This window comes from Diuraphis noxia, unplaced genomic scaffold, assembly GCF_037042655.1.
Source record: "Diuraphis noxia isolate RWA-SAM2 unplaced genomic scaffold, SU_Dnox_SAM2 contig0002, whole genome shotgun sequence".
Lineage (NCBI taxonomy): Eukaryota > Metazoa > Arthropoda > Insecta > Hemiptera > Aphididae > Diuraphis > Diuraphis noxia.
Genome location: NW_028301712.1, coordinates 34,760,548 through 34,776,321, shown reverse-complemented (window position 1 = coordinate 34,776,321; position 15,774 = coordinate 34,760,548). Strand labels below are relative to the sequence as shown.

Sequence of the window (15,774 nt, the reverse complement as noted above, 5' to 3'; positions counted from 1 at the left end):
ACTGGCGGGGTGTTTTTTTTTTTTTTTTGCAAAACAAAATTACACGTATACAAATTATTATTATTTTAACTAGGTACCTATAGAATTAATAACATAGCAATGAATTCGTTCAGTTTTCTGATATTTTCCGACAAATACAATAGTCTGTTAAAATTTCGACAAGTTTTTTTCAATTTTAAGGTAATTTTCTATTTTAACATTTTAATCATATTAGAACAAACTACATCTATTTTATAATACTAATGCTATTTTAGTTATTATACTTATTTTTATTTCAATATCACACACAAAGTATATGACCATTAATTAAGTATCTATCACATTATTACTTTACTACTATTATTAATATTAAATATATTATAAAGTACCTAAATTTAATAAATAATAACTATAGGTAAATATCATCATAAAAAGTTAAATCTTAAAAATATCGTTTTTGTGTTACGTGGATCAACAATATATTGGTAATTTGAATAAGAACGTAATACGTAAACCTCTCTTCAATTATATATGTACCGCAAGACAGCTATTCAATATTCCGTTTGGTAATTAAAATACTCCTCTCATGCCTCAGATCCAAAAATTTGGTATGGAATAATAGGTACCTTGATGCCTAAACATATTTTATTTCAATTAGTTTTATAATAGGTACCAAATGACAAAAATATTTTGTAGTTGTATACCTTGGGTGTACAATTGTGTATGGCATATAATATACATTACATTTTATAAATTATAAATATAAATAAAATTATATTAATTATTTTTAGTGGTGGCTAGTGACGACTAGTTAATAACTCATAGCCATAAAATCTTTCTTCTATAATATGGTTATTGGTTATAGTAAGTAATAACCTATATCCATTTTATACCCGTCATATAAGTTATAATAATAATATATATAAAGGTAGATTTCTACACTTGAAAAATGATAAATACAATTAAGTTGTCTATTTAAATACTTTAATTTTAAGGTTTCAAATTATTATGCTTAATCAAAAAAATTTCAAACTTAAAATAAAATTAGAAGTCGATGAATTTTATCCGAACCTAACTACGTGTTAATAATTTATTTCATAATAGCCAACTTAACATAATTTAGCCTATACCTACTTAACCTACATAAATATTAAAATTGTATTCTCAGTCGGTAATATTTGTTGGAAAATAATTGCATCATTCAAAATACCAATTAGCCTATAGGAAGTGTATTATTGCAGGGAATACGCCACTGAGTAGTATAATATATTAAAATTGTGTTCTTGTTTCAAAATAGGATTGGTTTGAATCTTAAATTGTATTAAAAAGAGTCTAAAATTTTGAATTTGACTCAATATTTCCATCTGTTGTGTGGTTTTATCAATTTTTCCAGATGGGTTGCGTCTTGTCTCTTATGTATATATGTATATTATATAGTGAATACCCTAACCAACAAAATCCAAAATGTTGGTGTAAAATATTGTGAGGTGTATGGTACCATTTAAATTCGTAATTTTTTGGGACCGTCACCCGTGCCCCCCACTATAAGTAGTTCTTAATACCTACTCCCTTATTGATCACTTATTAAAGTTTATGAAATATTCAAGCTCTTTAGAAAGCGAACATTTTTAATCGACAATCAATTCAAAGAAAAAAAATCGAAAATGAAAAGTGTAATAGATAGCTCAAAAATAACTATAAACTATATTCAAATTTCAAATTTTAAATTGAAGCGTTTTTTCTAGATAATAATGCCTATGCAAGTATAGTGTCTAAAAATAATTTAAAAAAACAATAAAACTCATCATTGTTTGTGTGAATTTGTAGGAAAATGCATTATTTTTAGATTATTGCAATACCTTTCTTTAAATATGTTTCAAACTTGTGTTTGCTGTGTGGCAAGGAATTGCCACTAAGAACCTGATGATCACCAATCCGAGAAATAGTGACATCAATCGATACTGGCAGACATGAAACGTTTGTTATCTAAAGAAAATACCGAGCCACGCCAAATCGCCAAATCACAATCTTCTATTGGGTATTTTAATGTTTAGTGTACTAAATTTGAATTCAATAAGAAATCACTGCATTAAGTACGTAATGACAACGATCTTAAGTGAAAACGATCTGTCAGCCTACATTATTAAATATTATATTCATAAAGCGTTTTTGATATTTAAATAGTTTTACTATAAATATTAAATATTATATGGTAGGTATATTCATTTTTTTCGAAAACATTGCATTTGTTTTAATATTAATAGTTGATTATTAGAATAATAAATCACGGCTAATGCAGTTGTACCACTATACCATACCACCATTACCATCTATCCGTAGAACAATACACTAAAAATTCCGTTTTTTTCTAATTTTTCATATGATGTTCCCAATTGTTAAGAAAATTTCTTACTGAAAATCATTTTCTTTTTCATCCCCGATTTGATCCACTTTCCTATCAGAAAAAGTATTGGAGTTGAAAATCTATGCATTTGTGCAATGTGCACTATAAATCGTGTATGTGTTTAAAGCATTACTCTGTGGTATGCATATTTTAACACATTAAAAAAAATCCTTGTAAATTCAACACATTCATGTTAATTTCTCCATTCATCATCTAAAATGTGTATTGACGTTTTGTAATATTGTGGAAAATGGAGCCAGTACGTATAATACTTTGAGACCTACCTAAATTTTTATATTAAGAATAAGTTAGTGAGAACAAACGACAAAGGGTATATAATATTAAACATGAGTTCGGTCTTAGATGTATTTAAATCGTTTTTTGATATATTTTAAAATTTCTTAGTTCGAAGACATAGGCCAACTGCACGTAGCTCCGCCATAATGTCAAAGTCAAAATCAAATTAGTCGAAAAACATGCTAATGGCCATAATATAGCTATAGCATACACTTATAAGTTATTATAATATAATATTGCCTTTGGTCCCGACTGTGGAACACCAATGCCCCCCACCCGCCCATCTTTCCGAAATTAATACATTTTAATAACAAGTGAACAATGTACACGTATGAATATTACTTATTTTACGGCATATTACTATTGATATTTAAATATTTATTGACATTAAGTTCAATACGATATTGGCGATATTGCGTACCAACTGTAGGAACCATACGTTTTGCATTGTGCAGCTGAAGTATTTTAGTGTATACGCAGACCATGTTTTATCAGCTGGTCGTGACACAGTTCACCAGGTTTAGAAGATAATAATGTTATGATCGTTATCTTTGTTACAACTGGCAACAAATTATAGCACTTAAGTATAATAATATTATTACTATAATAGTATTTTTAGTGCTAGTTTTTTTACCACCACAAGTAGACGACAGACGTGTTTACATCGTTAATTATCATATACTATTAACTACTGAAATATAGTGATTAGTCCAGTTTGTCGTGGCACTGTTGATACAAGCTGGATATTTATTATTAGTTATTGTTGTTATTAAGAAAGCGCATTATACATAATAATAAACGCGTAATTATTATCCCTGCCTACCGGTTTAGTAGTCGCTGGTGTTTTTCTAATTACAATAACTCGAGCTATTTCAATTTTCAATACAACAGGTAACGTCATGTACCTATAATATACGCGTAACATTGCCAACATTTGCGACTTGTGTTGTCGGCGAATTTGGAAAATGGGTACATCGCAGTGAGTTGCCGGGGTAGCTAATATTTCTATAATATTCTTTCATTGTTGTTGTAGATAAAGTTGGTTTTCTGTACTTTTGTCTTTTACCATGAGCGATAACGACCCATGCGAATGTTTTTGGAATCATGAATTATCCATGCAACGACTGCTGTCACTGGTAAGTAAACGCAAGTATTTTCATTTAAGAAACAACACTTTTAAGTGTATGTATTCAAGTGCTTCCTGATCAAACATTGGCCAATAATATATTATACCTAATATATCTATACTTTGTTAATTTATTTTTGATTTAACTCACACCTATTAAATATATTAATCAATATTATAATCCTATTTATACAAAATTAAATTAATGTCATTCATACCACATTTCTGTATGCTCTTTATGGATTTCTACTTAATATTTAATATTAGTATAATATGATATATACAAAGCAATGCTTCATAACTCTTAATGCTTAAAGCCATTATTTTAACATAGTTTAAGTTCTAATTAGGAACTTGATTTAAGTACACATTAGGACTTCATTTCTTGTAAACAATTCCTTTGTATACGCTTGACTAAATATAGATATTCTAGTAAAATTAATAATCAAATACTTATCATAAATATTTCTAAATATAAATAGGTACCTACCTAAGTAGTTATGATTACTGAGGTCACAGCTAGAAATTTCAATTTAATTCATAATTTCCAAGTACAACTATAATTTTTGTTGTCATTCATATATATAAAGATTATAATATGGCCTGTCATTGATATAGTCTACTCTTGATCCCCTAGCTACAAGTTTTCATTAAAATATTTCTCTATTTTTACTGGCAAATCGAGACTTAAAATTCTACAAAAATCTGTCAACTTCCAGAGCAATAAAATATCCTAACTTATCCATCATAAACATTTGTAAACAAAGCAAATAAAATAATACTAACATAATTTTATTAATTAATAATTATGGTTGTTAATTTTGAACTTTATAAAATAATATTGATTGTTAAATTGTTAATAGAGAAGACTATCCAAAAATGTTATGATTATTTAAGTTTTACTATACTTTTGTAATGTAAACAATTAAACAAGTAAACATTTAATTTATTTTAAGGTAGTTATCTTTAAAACTAATATCACATAACAGATATTTTTGGTGGAATTTTTGAAATATTGAAACGTGCAAAATATTTTTTCCCGATCTGAATTTCCGCTTTAGTATATGTACCTACATGAATTTAAAAACATTTTTTGATATCTGTTGAATCCATGGTCAATTTTCCACCTGAAATATTCTGCAAGTGTGATATAAAAAGATAAAATAATTCATTTAATCAAGTAATAAAATAAAACTGTTGTAGCTACGTCAGTCACAGTCGGCCTGCACAGATATTGATTGCTTGGAACCAGGTAAATCTAGATTTTAAGTTAATAATGATACAATACATTTTTTTTTTACCATTTTTACATTAGACATTTTACAAAAAATATTCAGTCTTTAATTTTACTTAATTTTTATTGAGCAAGCCGTGTATTTATTCTTAAATATTTATATTTATATAATTTTTTTTTTAATAACAATGCTTACACAAGTTAATTTTAATGAGACAATGTTAAAAAGTTTTTAATATTTGGTATTCCTGCACAAATAAATTTAATTATTTTAAAATTATTATGTAATATTTATACAAAACACTTATATGGTTGTTAATATTTATATATATGATTATTATATCACTTTATGTAAGTAAATTATAATATAAAATTTAATTTTTATAGTGCAAAGATTAGATGGACCATTGGCATCGAATAGTGAAGATACTAATTTTATCTTATTAACTGGAATTTGGGTTGTTATTGCTTTGGCTTTGTACTTTATGCGTCCTAATCCGGCTCGTACACAAGAGGAAACTATAAAAAAATCACCATTTGGTGGATCTGACAATAGTGGATCAGATGTATGGATTACATTAAAACAACAAACAATATATTTCATATATGAATAAAAATATTTTTATTTTCAGGATCCACCTTCCCCACCTCCTCCATCAATGGGAGCCCAGTGATAAGTTGACGGTACATTCTACAAGAATTTTGAGCTTCGCTCAATCTAAAATTCCCTTCCATTATTCCACAGATAATCATTATAATCACATAGATTTAAGAATTTGAAATTTTAATTAAAGTTTTCCACTTGACTAATGAAATCCACTGCACTAAAGTGAAACATCAAATCATTGTTTTTATATTACAAAAAAATTAATATACCTTAACTTTAAACTTGATAAAATGTTATTATATAAGCACATATAAGATAATAAGTTTTCTTTTTCAACTATTATGATAAACAATAAAGTTAAATTGGGGATATGTATTAGTTGAGTGGAAAATATTATGATTAATAATTATTATACATTATAATATTATATATTACTTTTATCATATGCAATAACAAGGAGAGAATATGTACAGAAATGTATTTAGTATTTGAATGTGTGGATTGATTTATTATAGCTGTTTTATTTTTAATTTAAATCTTATTTTATTGTTATTTTGTTAAATAATATTTTAATATATTTACAAGAACCGAGCATAATATTTTGTTAATATTTCATGAGAATGAATTAAAATTGTCCATAATATGTATTCAATTAAGTTTTATAATTAACTTCACATTTTCTTAAACTTATTGTTTAATAAAAAAAAATGGGAAGTCTCTGTTGTATAGTATTGTGTTGAGTGCACCCAAATCCAGGTTAATGATCCATTTTGAAACATTTGACACTTAAGGCTTCACTTTCACTCATGCTTCAAATTTGTTATTTCATTATCAATATTTTCACTTAAAAAAACATTGAATAACAATTTTCGTGAATAAATATAAGTTTAGTTTTTGAGTGAATGAGAATATAATCTAAATGTAATCTAATGGTTTTACATTGATGAGTGTTTTATTTTTGTGACTGTCCTCATGTCTAATAGTAAAAAAAAATGCTCCAATCTTCAACTATGATCATAGTTTCAGATAGTAAATTGGATATAATTGTTATTTTTGGGAGGTCAAAATTGAAAATTCTCTATTCTATTAAATTAATTGAGAAATACAAAATAAAAGGAAACATAGGTTACCACTCTGGCCTTTAATGTACATACCTAGGTTATAAGTATATGGTAGGCCTTAGTCATTGGGTCACTATAATAAATGTGTTAAATGATAAATCATTGTACACAAAATATGGTTCTGACTTCTGAGCAAGAACCAGAAGTCTTGGTATATCTAAGTAAATATATCTTATTAAATATCATATACTTAAAGTATCTAATATAGAGTAGGTTAAATAGTTATTTTAAAGAAAACTAATGGAAAATCTATCAATTTTTCAAATTTTGGGGATTGATTATATTATTATATAGGTATTGCATATAAGGTATAAGTATATAAAATTTTAAATTTAATGAGTTTTAGCAACAAAATAGTGAACAAATTTTCGTGATTTTGACAAGTTTTGTCAAATGTGAATTCAAGAGCTTATAAAAAAAATCATATCTGTATTTTTAATTTTTTTAAGAGAAACTTTTAAAGATCAGGAGTTACATTTTATAGCTCTTACACTATCAAATAGAAATATTATCATCCTGAAGTCCAAAAAACTATAAAGACAATAATATTATTATGTAAGTAGGAGGCTCAAAAAGAAAAAATATTTTTTTCATTTCCAAAAAATGTAGTTAAGTACAAATATTTATGAAAAAATTCAAGTCCACTTTTGTTTTCGAATTGCAACAGCCAGCAAAAAACAAAATTGCTCTTGTTGAAACTGATTTTTACTTTTTCAAAAATAAAATATGTTATTTTTATGTCCATCTCCTTTTACAGTTTATGTGATTGCATAAGCGGAACTATAAAATGTTATTAGGAGTATTAGGACAGACAAAATGATAAATATGAAAGTAGAATATTATGACTTATGACACTCGTACTCAGTAGATTCGCCTATGTGTATGAGTTTTGAGTTGATGATGTATATGGAAATATCTAATACGATGAAAATATCCCCGCGAAAGGTCACACTGGCAAGGATGAAATAATAGTAAAATCAATTTTTGTCATAATATTATGGTCTTCTTTAGATTATTATTTTTATAATATTTTAAACGTGGATTTGTACTCAATATCCATCATTCGTCTTAAATAATATTTATCCAGCATTCCAACTTCTGATAAAATACCTAAGCATTATGAAACTCAGTATTTTCACTTTAAATATATGGTATTTACTATTTTGCTATTATATTTTTTGTTTCATTGCTTACTTATGTCTTATTATATTATTTTGATAACAGACAAATATTTAATATATTTTCAGGGGTTTGAAATTTATTTCCAAAAATCGTAATGCTCGAGTAAAAGCATTATCTGACAGTTTAACAAACAATGGATATGATGTTGTGTGCTTACAGGAATTATGGTGTGAAGATGATTACAAATATTTAAAAGCATCTTGTAAAAACGTATTTAAATACATACATTATTTCCACAGGTATTGTGTTACATAAAATGTTCAACCTATCAACACAGAATAGGTTTAATCTATTCTAATTCTATGCTATTAATTAGTACCTAATTAAAAAAATATTATATTATTAATATTTATATTATAATTAGATGCATCAATAGCTTCTACAAATGATACACCACTACAGCTGCTCTGATAGTAAACAGTCCTAATGGACTTGATATAAATTCTTTAAAAAGGTTTTTTGAACTCACTGTAAATATACAATGGTAATCTATACATATAAACTGTTAACTGTTAAGAGACACAAAATGTTAATGGTCATCACTGTAATTTCCAAATTGAAAAAAATGAAAATGACTAGGTTTTAACATATTTCATTAACAGATCACCAACGTCATTTGAATGACTTACATTTTCTGGGCATTGCAAGATAGCAAATAGCATGTATTAACTTATATTATATATTTCATAGATCTTTCAAAATTAAATATGAAGATAACAATCATAAAAATTGTAAAAATTTGTCTAAGAAGGATACCTATAATCCATATTATAGGTATTTATGATTCATCATGTGAATGTGATTTTCAATTAATTAGTTCCCTACATTTTTATGTACAAATTACTTATATTTATGCTATAATTTAAGCCAGAGGAACCAAAAAAAAAAAAAATTGAATTGGTTTTTATACCCGTTCATGAAAAACATATCACAACAAGACATTTACAACCAAAAGCATAGTATTCACCTAAATACATATTCTCCCTTCACTTATTTATTTTCTCTCAGCTCATCTAACAACTTGAAGAAAATCCATGCAACCTCCTGCATATTATATTTACTGCCCTATCCAGTATCCTTGACACTTTTTTGCTTCTCCGCACTTGGTTATTTCTTTCATATCAAAGACATAAATTTTAAATTCAAATTTTTCAAAAATGCATTAGATTAAGATTTCTTATTAGTACTTGAATAACAGTATACCTACTATGATTATTGTGCAATAATATTTATTATTTTATACATATAAACGCATAAAAATAAAAATCTAAAATTTAATTTGTGTTTAAAAGTGGCATGTTAGGATCAGGGATGTGCATCATGTCACGTTATCCAGTAATTGATCACCATTACCACTCATTTAGTTTGAACGGCTATTTACATAAGATTTGGCATGGAGATTGGTTTGGTGGAAAAGGGATTGGTATGTGTCGTGTCAATGTCAACGGCTTTACTGTAGATGTATACACTACACATGTAATTTATATATTTTTTAATAATTATTATATAAGAAACTAAATATTATTGACGATTAATATTCAACAAAAAAATAAAAAAATTAACAACTTTTAAGATTTCTTTACTTAAATAATCTTAGTACCTGATTGAAAACAATTCAAATTGTGGTATACCAAAAAAGCTTTTTGAGGCATTAATTTGTAATATTTTTTAGTTGAGTTACTTATATTTAAAGCATATATAGTTCAGTGGCGTGTTCAGAACTTTTTTTGTGGATGGGCCATAAAAATTAAGTTCATAATGGTTTTACCCCCTCCTTATACTAAAATTTCATTGAGCATCAAACTTACACTAGTCTAGTACTTATATAAAAATGTGGGTGGGCACATGCCCACCGGGCCCACCCCTAGACACGCTACTGATATAGTTAATACTCAGCTATTATAATTTAGAAAATTGTCTACCTAATATCATGGTAACACAAATCTGGTTGTGATAGAATTTTTATAATTCGTTTCAACTTTGAAATAAGTTTGGCATGTCATAGTTGGTACTATTGTACTATTAGATTTGTTACTTGAATCTTAAATAAATGTGTGTTTTTTTAATTTTATCTTAATTTCAGTTACAAGCTTGTTATAATGCATCAAACGATAAATACATAAATCACAGAATAATACAAGCTTTTGAAATTGCAAATTTAATTCGTATTACATCTGCTGGTTCTGACTTATCAGTTTTAGCCGGTGATCTCAATTGCAATCCAAATGATATTTGTTATAAGTTAGTCTGTTTAGTTGCAAACATGATCGACTCTCATTCTGCGGTAATTTAAAAAAAATTAAGTATTTATCAATGCATCAAATTACTGAGGCATAATATTATAGCAATAGATTATGGTAAATTCTTGATTATCTACAGAATATTCACTAATAACTTATAATAGATATACAGAGTGTCCCTCGAGGATTTACCCATTGCAATATCTCACAAAATAATGGAGATATCAAAATTCTGGTTTTGTAATAAGACTCGCTGGGATAAGAACTGCAATTATTTCATTTTTTAATTTATTTTAATGTTTTGGTTAAAAATTTAAAAAACACATTTTTTTACAAATTATTTCCAAAAAAAATGAATATAACCATTTTGTAGTTTATTTTTCTGAAAATATTGGCGTTTCAAAATTTATTTTCATTAATTTCCTGATTTTTAATATTTTTCTAGTTTTAAAGAAATAAAATGTGATTATAACTAGGCACACTAAAAGTGTCCGCCCGGCCACAACAAGAATGAGCGTGGCGCAGTGAGTCACATATTTAATAACACTACGGTGTTAAATAATTCGCTTTTTTCTTGAAACTGAAAAAAAAATTAAAAATCAGGAAATTAATGAAAATTAATGAAAATGCAATTATGAAACGTCATTATTTTCAGAAAAATAAACTACAAAATGGTTATAGTCAATTTTTTAGAAAATAATTAAATAAAAAAAATATTTTTTTTAAACTTTTTTACCATAACATTAAAATAAATTAAAATATGAATAATTTATTGTTGTTCCCTGTGATTCTTATTACAAAATCAAAATTTCCATACCACCATTATTTCGAGAGATATCACAATGGGTAAATCAGTGATTAATAAACACTTGTAAATGGCTCAGTACAAACTTATGTAATTTTATGTTAAACAAAACTGTCATTACTAAAATTAGTGTTGCAAATTGGCCTAGTTAGATGGCTAAAACAAGGAATTTTTAGTGAAAATATATATTAATTAAAATATAATAAAAACTTCTAGTTAAACAAATATTTATTTATAAAGTCATAGTTGCGTGTGTAGGTGGTAGGCTTCATATTATTAATTAAAAATGTTTAATAGCGGGAATAATGTCTTGGGCTAACCATGTTTGCTACAGCACTAATATCTTTGGATTCTTCAGATAATTGGGAGTTTACTGTACAATAATAATTTTAAAAAATTGATTTAAATTAGTTATTACTTTTTTGAATTTTTACTGATAATATTATAATAATTATACATTATTACGTTTCAGTGTTTAAATAATAGTATTGAGTATACTTTCAATCATCCTCAAAATTCTTACAAAGATGCTAATAACATAAATGATCGTATTGATTATATACTGTACAAATTAAATGAAAAGAATTTAGTAAGTTTATTTTTTATTAATTATCCATTTGTACCCATGAATATGAATATGAAAATATGAAAGATAAATATAGTATAGAAAATTAAAATTGTTAATTTTTTTGTGTAACTTCAGTAATGTAATATACTAATATACTATGTAACACACTAAAACGTGTTATGATTGAGTGTGTTGTTTAGAATTTAACTTGTTACAACTTGAATCAACATGATTAAATATAGGTTTAAAATGTCTAATAATATACAAATATGGTTAATATAACTGGTATCATTAAAAATAAAAATTGTAATGAAATTGAACAATCTAATATTACAATTTTATAGAATGCTTACATTGTTCTTATGTTGAACTTTAAACTATTCACAAATTTGAAATTATATAGATACAATAAAAATATACGTAAAATACTACAATAAAAAAAAAAAAATTCTAAATTGATAAATAAAAAGTTATACAAAATATTTAGGTGGTTGTAAATGAACATAGACATTCATTACCACATCGCGTTCCTGGACAAAATTTTAGTTACTCAGATCATGAACCAATTGAAGCAGTATTTGAAATATCAGCGAATACATCAAGTACTGAAAGAAATATTACAAAGAATTCCAGTAAGAAAATCTTTTATATTTGTTAGAAAATATTTAAATTTCATTTTTATATTTTCAGGTATTAAATTTGAAGATGAATTTAAAAATGTTTTGATTACTTCTCTGAACATATGCAATGAAGGAAATGTAATAAACCCATTAATATCATTATGGCATTTTGTATTTGTAATCATTTTTATTGTATTTATGTATATATATCCATATACATATATCGATATAGTTAGTGCTATTACTTTATTAATTATTTTCTTAATAATGTGGATTTATAACTTAGTCATAAAATGGACAGAACAAAATTGTGTACGTGGATTTCGTCATCGTATAGAAACATTTTTTTCTAATCAATAAGACAGAATTTTTATTTCATAACATACAGGGTTGAAATAAATGTTAGAGATATAACTGACATATGCAAGGCCGTAGCCATGGGGGTTTAGGGTTCAACCCTCCCCCCCAATTTTTTATGTCACATATGTAATAATAACTAACTGCATAATATTTTTAATTCTAATAAATTTTCTTGAAATTAAATTACAATTATTATTAATTACCTAATATTTATATATAAGTGCTAATACTTATAAGAACAAAAGACTAAAGTTATTACATAGTTAATTATGTCAGTTATTTCTGTGAATTCCTGTTTACTTATATTTATTTATTTTTTTTTAAATGATTTAAACAAAATTTTAATATTATTAACATTGTTAAATCAGAAGAGACTTATATACCTCCAAGTTACTTCGAAATGTATTTAATAAATGACCTCTGTTACTTAAATCTAAGTAATTATCATTCCCTAGTTCTTAACTCAATTAATTTTTTTTCTAGACAATATTTAATTTTTAATTTAAATATTAAATTTTATTATAATAACTAGGCAGGCAAGTATCTAGTAGCGTATATAGGGGGGGGGGGGAGTAGCCTAGTAGGCTACAACCTCCTCGTGAAATTACAGTGTTAAATATTTTGTAGCCTCTAGATGCTAGATCATTATTGTTAATTACTATTTATTATGGCCCATCCCAAAAATTATTTTTATACATGCTACTGGTAGTATCTACAGAATAAATCTAGATATTTTACTTTTATTCAAAAAATTTTTCAGTAGATATATCTATTATATACCTAGTTAATATTTATTGTATATTAATTAATTTATATTTATATCTAATTTATTAGTATTGAATGATACATCAATTACTGTTAATATATTAATAAAGTATTAACCTAGTGTTCAATATTTTTTCAATGTTAATTATTTGCTTTTACTAACATTTATTCTACATTTTATTGAATTAATAAATATATTTTAAAATAGAATTATCGTTATCAATTATGTTACCTTAATAAATAAAAGAAAATGTATCTAAATAATCTTATGTCAAACTGTGACCAGGAAACCTAAAAAATGGACAATCCCCCATGTTACACTCTAACAAATAAATGTTTTAACTTTTAATTGACATACATATTAATAGTTATAAATACAATACTATAAGATTTTTTTTTTTTTTGGGAAATATTTTATTAATTAATACTAAGACAATTAATATTACAGAAGTACCTACGAGGCTACGCATATTATTATTATTATTATTTTTTTTTTGAAATTCCTAAATTTTAATTTGATTCCATTTTATAAAATAATTTAATACAAGAATGAAAATTTGAATATTATTTAATGCAAAAAAAAAATGTTTTTCTTTTATTGAGGAATGACCACAAATACAATTATTTACAAATGTTCTTATTATCACTTATAAAACAAGATTCCTGGGTCAGTAGTCCACAAATTCATGAAATGAAGGTTATACCATTGAGATATTTTTTAAAAAATTTGAAAGCACAAAAATTCAGTCTTGTATCTAATATTGTCATATACATAATTCTAAGAACAAAAGTCACAGATACAGAATAAACGGAACAATATTCTAGTTTAGCTCCCAAGCGATTTTTTGAATTTTTTTTTGCAAAATGTGTTTTTTGTAATGGAACATTAAAATAAAGTTGCTCGAACTTCTAATGGAAGTTATGTTCAAAAAACTTCGAAATACTCTATTTTTCAAAAAATAATGTTATTGAATTAAAAATATCAAAAATTTGTATTTTTGTAATTTTTTTTTTATATTGTTAGTATTTGTATGCTTAATGTTTCGGTAAAATCAAAATTGGTCTATCGTATTTACTTTTTATATAAAACTTAAAAATGATCGATTTTTCCGAAAATTGTGTTTTTGGTTAAAAATATCAATACCTAAAAAAGTTGAAATTTTTTTTTTTCATTCGGTGTGTAATGATATAAAACAGTTTTAGTGTAATCAAAATTTGTCGGTCGGACTTAGTTTCGAAGTTATGACACTTCAAATAGGGCAGTGATTACATAGTAAGCGGCACTCATCGCTCCGCTCCGCAAATCGAAAATATCCCTCGACTTGCTATGCAACACCACCACAAGTATAGGTTACAGAGTAAGTTATGTTGTAGACTTGTAGTATATGGGCAATGATTATGCAGTTTGCGATACTCGTCGAAAAAATTCCAAAAATACAAATTTTTGATTTTTTTAATTCAATAACATTATTTTTTGAAAAATAGAGTAATTCGAAGTTTTTGAACATAACTTCCTTAAGAAGTTCGAACGACTTTATTTTAATGTACCATTACAAAAAACATACAAAAATACACATTTTGGATAAAAAAAATTTCAACAAATCGTTTGGGAGCTAAACTAGAATTATGCCTAAGTCATATGTACAGTCTTATGTGCACCCAATTATCTACCAGTGTTTACACATTCCAAAAATGTCAATGTCAAATCATCTGTCACTCTGAACAACAACCCACATCAGTGACATTGGATAATATATCAAGTGCAACAAAGAATGTTACCGAAATTAATAAAATTAATAATTATTGATTCATCTCGCATACCTGCATTCCACCGCTCCTCATAAGTAAAATGGCACTTAAATAAGCACAGAATGAAAATACCGTTGGGTTGTTCTTGTTATAAAGGAGGAAAACGCAAATTATTTAACTCCATTATAATATGACAATTATTACAAGTCAACAACAACAAGACTAACTGAGTAACAATTGAAAAACTTTAAATGAAGATTGATAACAACACGCGCTATTAACTTATTATGAAACAGATAAGTAATGAATAATGATATTCTAAAAATAGAAGGTCCTAATGATTATTATTATATGTGTTAATACCATCATAATTATTGGTTTTTAAAATGACACGAGACGAGAATAGTTTAAATTATACGAGCATTAATAAAATAATACAATTACATTATATAATATTAAAATGTAATTACATTGCACAAAATTTGGGAAGTACTTCAAGTACTTTAAAATAGGCAAATCAGTAATTTGAAATAAATATCAACAAACAATAAACATTATTAATTAGTAATTACTCATTATTAACTACGACTGTCTACCGTAGTAGACAGTGGTAAATGATTCGTATTGAGTCATACTATATATACTAGGTGCATAATATACTTTTACCTACTTCTCAGTGCTCTACAAAAACTAGTATACTATAGTAATACTACAATT

General features: G+C 25.9%; 2 protein-coding genes across 5 annotated transcripts; both read left to right on the top strand.

The window, feature by feature from the left end:
* The first annotated feature begins 71 nt into the window (after nt 1-71).
* LOC107165279 (small integral membrane protein 14) lies at nt 72-6,585 on the top strand. 2 transcript variants are annotated; one of them, XM_089220602.1, is made up of 5 exons: nt 72-180; nt 3,714-3,816; nt 5,010-5,058; nt 5,428-5,606; nt 5,673-6,585. In XM_089220602.1, the coding sequence occupies exons 2-5, from the start codon at nt 3,748-3,750 to the stop codon at nt 5,712-5,714; spliced, it is 339 nt and encodes a 112-aa protein (XP_089076728.1). In that variant the 5' UTR covers nt 72-180; nt 3,714-3,747; the 3' UTR covers nt 5,715-6,585. The 2 variants fall into 2 exon arrangements, with proteins under 2 accessions (XP_089076728.1, XP_015368935.1); XM_015513449.2 differs by lacking the exon at nt 72-180 and adding an exon at nt 3,267-3,571.
* A 1,169-nt stretch (nt 6,586-7,754) lies between these two features.
* Nucleotides 7,755-13,518, top strand: nSMase (neutral sphingomyelinase). 3 transcript variants are annotated; one of them, XM_015513399.2, is made up of 7 exons: nt 7,757-7,919; nt 8,016-8,189; nt 9,243-9,426; nt 10,034-10,234; nt 11,468-11,584; nt 12,051-12,195; nt 12,254-13,518. In XM_015513399.2, exons 1-7 carry the CDS (start codon nt 7,888-7,890, stop codon nt 12,541-12,543), a joined length of 1,143 nt encoding a protein of 380 aa, XP_015368885.1. In that variant the 5' UTR covers nt 7,757-7,887; the 3' UTR covers nt 12,544-13,518. The 3 variants fall into 3 exon arrangements, with proteins under 3 accessions (XP_015368892.1, XP_015368885.1, XP_089076672.1); XM_015513406.2 differs by lacking the exon at nt 10,034-10,234 and having other exon boundaries at nt 7,755-7,919; XM_089220546.1 differs by lacking the exons at nt 7,757-7,919; nt 8,016-8,189 and adding an exon at nt 8,206-8,434.
* Nucleotides 13,519-15,774: the final 2,256 nt, after the last annotated feature.

What these genes read in the sequence shown, in the direction of transcription:
- LOC107165279 (XM_089220602.1), top strand. Translation starts at nt 3,748, where the DNA reads ATGAGCGATAACGACCCATGCGAATGTTTTTGGAATCATGAATTATCC. An exon ending in TATTGATTGCTTGGAACCAG is followed by an intron (nt 5,059 to 5,427) that starts GTAAATCTAGAT and finishes TAATTTTTATAG; the next exon opens with TGCAAAGATTAGATGGACCA. An exon ending in CTGACAATAGTGGATCAGAT is followed by an intron (nt 5,607 to 5,672) that starts GTATGGATTACA and finishes TTTTATTTTCAG; the next exon opens with GATCCACCTTCCCCACCTCC.
- nSMase (XM_015513399.2), top strand. Translation starts at nt 7,888, where the DNA reads ATGAAACTCAGTATTTTCACTTTAAATATATG. An exon ending in ATTTTCACTTTAAATATATG is followed by an intron (nt 7,920 to 8,015) that starts GTATTTACTATT and finishes ATATATTTTCAG; the next exon opens with GGGTTTGAAATTTATTTCCA. An exon ending in AATTAAATGAAAAGAATTTA is followed by an intron (nt 11,585 to 12,050) that starts GTAAGTTTATTT and finishes CAAAATATTTAG; the next exon opens with GTGGTTGTAAATGAACATAG.